This window comes from Sinocyclocheilus grahami, unplaced genomic scaffold (genome assembly GCF_001515645.1).
Source record: "Sinocyclocheilus grahami isolate Dianchi unplaced genomic scaffold, SAMN03320097.WGS_v1.1 scaffold67.1, whole genome shotgun sequence".
NCBI classification, from domain to species: Eukaryota; Metazoa; Chordata; class Actinopteri; order Cypriniformes; family Cyprinidae; genus Sinocyclocheilus; species Sinocyclocheilus grahami.
The window spans coordinates 2,333,694-2,337,738 of record NW_015505246.1 but is presented as its reverse complement, the minus strand read 5'-3'; the positions used below and the strand labels follow the sequence as shown (position 1 = coordinate 2,337,738).

General features: G+C 38.7%; 1 protein-coding gene across 1 annotated transcript; it reads right to left on the bottom strand.

Moving 5' to 3' along the window:
* Nucleotides 1-2,386: 2,386 nt before the first annotated feature.
* Nucleotides 2,387-3,453, bottom strand: LOC107585213 (transcription factor HES-1-like). The gene is made up of 2 exons (XM_016272122.1): nucleotides 3,408-3,453; nucleotides 2,387-3,185 (listed from the first exon to the last, which is right to left on the bottom strand). The coding sequence occupies exons 1-2, from the start codon at nucleotides 3,451-3,453 to the stop codon at nucleotides 2,683-2,685; spliced, it is 549 nt and encodes a 182-aa protein (XP_016127608.1). The 3' UTR covers nucleotides 2,387-2,682.
* Between the last annotated feature and the right edge of the window lie 592 nt (nucleotides 3,454-4,045).

Genomic DNA, 4,045 nt, shown 5'->3' with positions numbered 1-4,045 from the left:
GGTAGCTTGGTAGCTTAAAAATATAAACACATAGCTAAATATATATATATATATATATATATATATATATATATATATATATATATATACACTGCCATTTAAAAGTTTGGGGTCAGTAAGTTTGTTTGTTTGTTTATTTATATTTTAATTTTCTTTTAAGGGAAATTAATACTTTTATTAACGAAGGACACATGAAATAGATCATAAGTGTATCAATGTTTCCACAAAAATATGAAACACCACAATTGTTTTCAACATATAGTAATAAGAAATGATTTTAAAAACCAAATCAGCATATTACAATGATTTATGAAGGACTGAAAATTCAGATTTGCTATAACAGGAATAAATTCCATTGTGAAATATTTACAATAAAATACTGTAAAATTATAATAGAATTTTAAATTGTAACAATTTTCACTATATTACTGTATTTACTATTACTGCAGCATTGTTGAGACTTTTTTCAAAAACGTTAAAAAATCTTAGCAACCCCAAACGTTTGAACAGCAGCATATATTAGATATTAAAGGGGCCATATGATGCTATTTTAAAGATCATTATTTTGTGTATTTGGTGTAACAGAATATGTTGACATGTTTTAATGTTCAAAAAACACATTATTTTTCAAGTACTGTACGTTATTGTAGGTCCTCTATGCCCCGCCTCTCTCAAACACGTCGTTTTCAACAAAGCCCCCTCCTTTGACAAGCGCAGTCTGCTCTGATTGGCCAGCTGACCCAGTGCATTGTGATTGGCCGAACACCACAAGCATGCGTCGGAAATGTAACGCCCCTTACCATAATCGCGAGCGTCGGCTTTCATAGTAAATATCAAGACAGTTAATAATGTTGTTAGTTTTACCATCAGTTCAAGCCCGAAAGGGCAACAGAGTCGAGTGACAGACACAGTGATGATGCAGTACACAAGCCGCAGTAAAGACAGCTGACGTGCTATGATTTCTGACAGGCAGTTCACTCTCCTGTGAGGTGACCCTGTTCCCCTCACACACACACACACACACACACATGACGCGTTACTCTGCGCTGTGCAAAACTCCGCATTTCAACAGTCAATAGCAAATACTTAAACTAATAACAAAACATACTTACAGTAGCTGATTCAGAAGCGCCAGATTGTCATAGCAAATTTGAGAAATTCTATCTTTTTGAAAACTTGAAATCGCATCATATGACCCCTTTAAATATATTTGTATTAGCTTGTTATACATAATAACAAGCCACATTAAGCCAAAACATTTCAATACTAAGTGGATTGTCTTAAGCTGTACATTTTAAAATGATCCCCTTTTTTGCCATATAGGCAAAATAAATATATTCCTTTTTTCTTTTGTAAGAATTTCCATGCATCTATATAGTGTTTATGTATTTGTTTTCCTTTAACTTTAAATACTGCAGAGCTTTTGCCATCTCCTTCATCTCCTGTGCCAAAAGTGTCGCTTTGATTACTCATTGGTCATTCACATTAATCCTTATTTGCTCCTGTCAGAATGAAAGCCCTTGACCATTGCTGCTCCTGTCTGAGAACTTGAAAAAGTTGTTTAGAGGCTCTCAATCTCAAACCAAGTTACGCTTTATGTTTATATAAAAGTGAAACAACCCATAGTAATTAAACAGACACTTTTTTGGCACAGTGATCATCACAAGGTAATATATTCAAGGGTAAATCGAAGTGAATATTATAATGAATAATGCATTTGTTTATCTGCATTTGCAGCTAGTTGTAATCGACTCTCCAGCTTCTGCTTCCCTCTGAATGATATCCCCCATACAGATAAAAACACTTAGCACATGTATAAACTCTGTAACTATATTTAGAGAACGTGTTCTTCTTGTCGTGGCTTCCATTATTCCATCCTCCTTCCCGTCCCCTGTCCTCGTCTTCACGTATGCCTCTGCTGTCTAACTACCCACATACTGCCCCAATCATCTCCGCTCTACCCCCCTCAGACGGGCCCTGTGCGTCAGCGCTTGCTGGCAGGCAGGCGGTTTTTATGAGAATATTCATTTAATTAGTTCTAGCGTTATAAAAAAAAATGCTCTTAAGTGATAAGAGAAAAATAAATAAAAATAACTGGATTGTATTGAATTGTGGATTGTAATACTACACTACACCATACTACACTGGAGGCCGTATAATGTGTTCCGCCAGTGTAATTTTACACAAGTTTTCCTGAGTTTGTGATATTCAATGATTAAGAGAAACACTTCGCTTCTTTGAAGACTGCAGCATATTTAGTCTAAATGTGCAAGCGATATGGCCCGAGATGTTGCTTGTTTTAAGGTAAGAATAAGAAAAGGTTCACGAACTGTGGAAAAAGAATAAAACTAAACACGGAGGCAAAACTTTCATTTTTAAGATGTCTTTTATTTATCTTCCAAAAAGAAGAAACTTGAAAGCGCATTCGACATATCTTTGGCATCACAACGTGGAAAAGATACCGCAAATATAAAAAATGCATTGAACGGAATTCAACAATACAAAACTTATTTCAATATGAACTTCTCTCCCTTTTGATCTATACAAATATAGTGCATCGTCTCTTAAAACACATTTTCATACAAAAAGTAACGCTGAACAAAGAAAACAAGTGTCATTTGTCTTTTAAGAGTCTTTAAGAGTTTTTCTTTTTGCTTTCCATAGGTAGGCTATAGGCCTAGTCTACCAAGGCCGCCAAACGGAATCTGACGTGACGGACGGTGCTCCCGGAGACACGGCCACCGGCACCGGTGTGCTGGAACTGTTGGCATACACTGGAATAACGGGACCGTTTGGAGCAAAGGCAGCGTTGGGAATCAAAAAGGCGAACTGTCCGTCCGTTGCCGGCACAAGCTGGAAACCTCCGTATACTTTTGTTGCGTCAGAAGTCAAGTTGGAGGAAGATCCGCTTTTGCAGGGGACTCCGCTAAGAGGCACAACGTTGGCTTGCTGAACCATTGGCTGACTGAAGGATGGATGAGGAGGCCCGGCAGGTATCTGGTGCTGTGTTGGATAATTCATGGCGTTGATCTGTGTCATGCAGCCTGCTAGGTGACCCAGCAGCCGGGTCCTGACCTCGGTGTTAACCCCTTCACAGGTGGACAGAAACCGGGTCACCTCGTTCATGCATTCACTGAATCCAGCTCTGTATTTCCCAAGAACGGTGGGGTCCGTGTTCAGGGCAGCTGTTGGGAGGATGAGGTAAGACATTCGGTCAGATCATTTGGAGTAGATGAACATGAAACTGTTTTGAGTCATTCATAAAACTGCTTTCAATCTAGTTGAATTCAGTAGAGGAAAAAAAAATATCTCGCAGCATTTAAAACGAGTGCAGAAAGCCGAGTTCCTGCATGGAAGTTCTCATAAAGCTACTTGTTTTCTGATCGTTCAGTAGACTGCCGACTTACCGGTCATTTGTGCCCGCTGCATGTTTCTGAGATGTTTCACTGTCATCTTTCTTTCCCACAGTAACTTTCTACCAATCAGCGTGAGGGACACGCGGCCCGAGGGGAGGATGGCTCGTGGTCGGCGCCCCTCCATTGGTTGTTTAGCGTTTGAGCGGGTGGCCAATGGCGCGCGGCCGGGTTTAGGGCACAACCGAGACTGCCTTCAATCATTCAGTTTACGTGTTAACACTTAAGAGCCAGTCTCCGCAAAGAAACAGCAAACTTTGTAATTATAATTCAATACACATATAGATCCATTGAAACTAAGTAAGAAAACTAAAAATATACATAGGTACTGAATTCAATGATGAACTGCCTTAAATGAAAAATGAGTGTTTACTTTGCATTATTGACACACTGTTTTCCTAATTAATGCTGTACAGCTGCTTTGACCCAATCTGTATTGTTAAAAGCGCTATTTAAGTAAATGTGACTTGACTTGACTTGACATACGCCCTGCTCATTATAGAAAGTTTAAGACGTGAAGAAAAGTGTACTATTGCAATATTAATGTCAAAAAGGTCAAATGAAATGCATGTGAGTTTGCCTTTTACTACAACCGAAATAAACTGCCTGTTGTGAAGACCGGAATGTGTATG

What these genes read in the sequence shown, in the direction of transcription:
- LOC107585213 (XM_016272122.1), bottom strand. Translation starts at nt 3,453, where the DNA reads ATGACAGTGAAACATCTCAGAAACATGCAGCGGGCACAAATGACCG. An exon ending in GCAGCGGGCACAAATGACCG is followed by an intron (nt 3,186 to 3,407) that starts GTAAGTCGGCAG and finishes TCCTCCCAACAG; the next exon opens with CTGCCCTGAACACGGACCCC.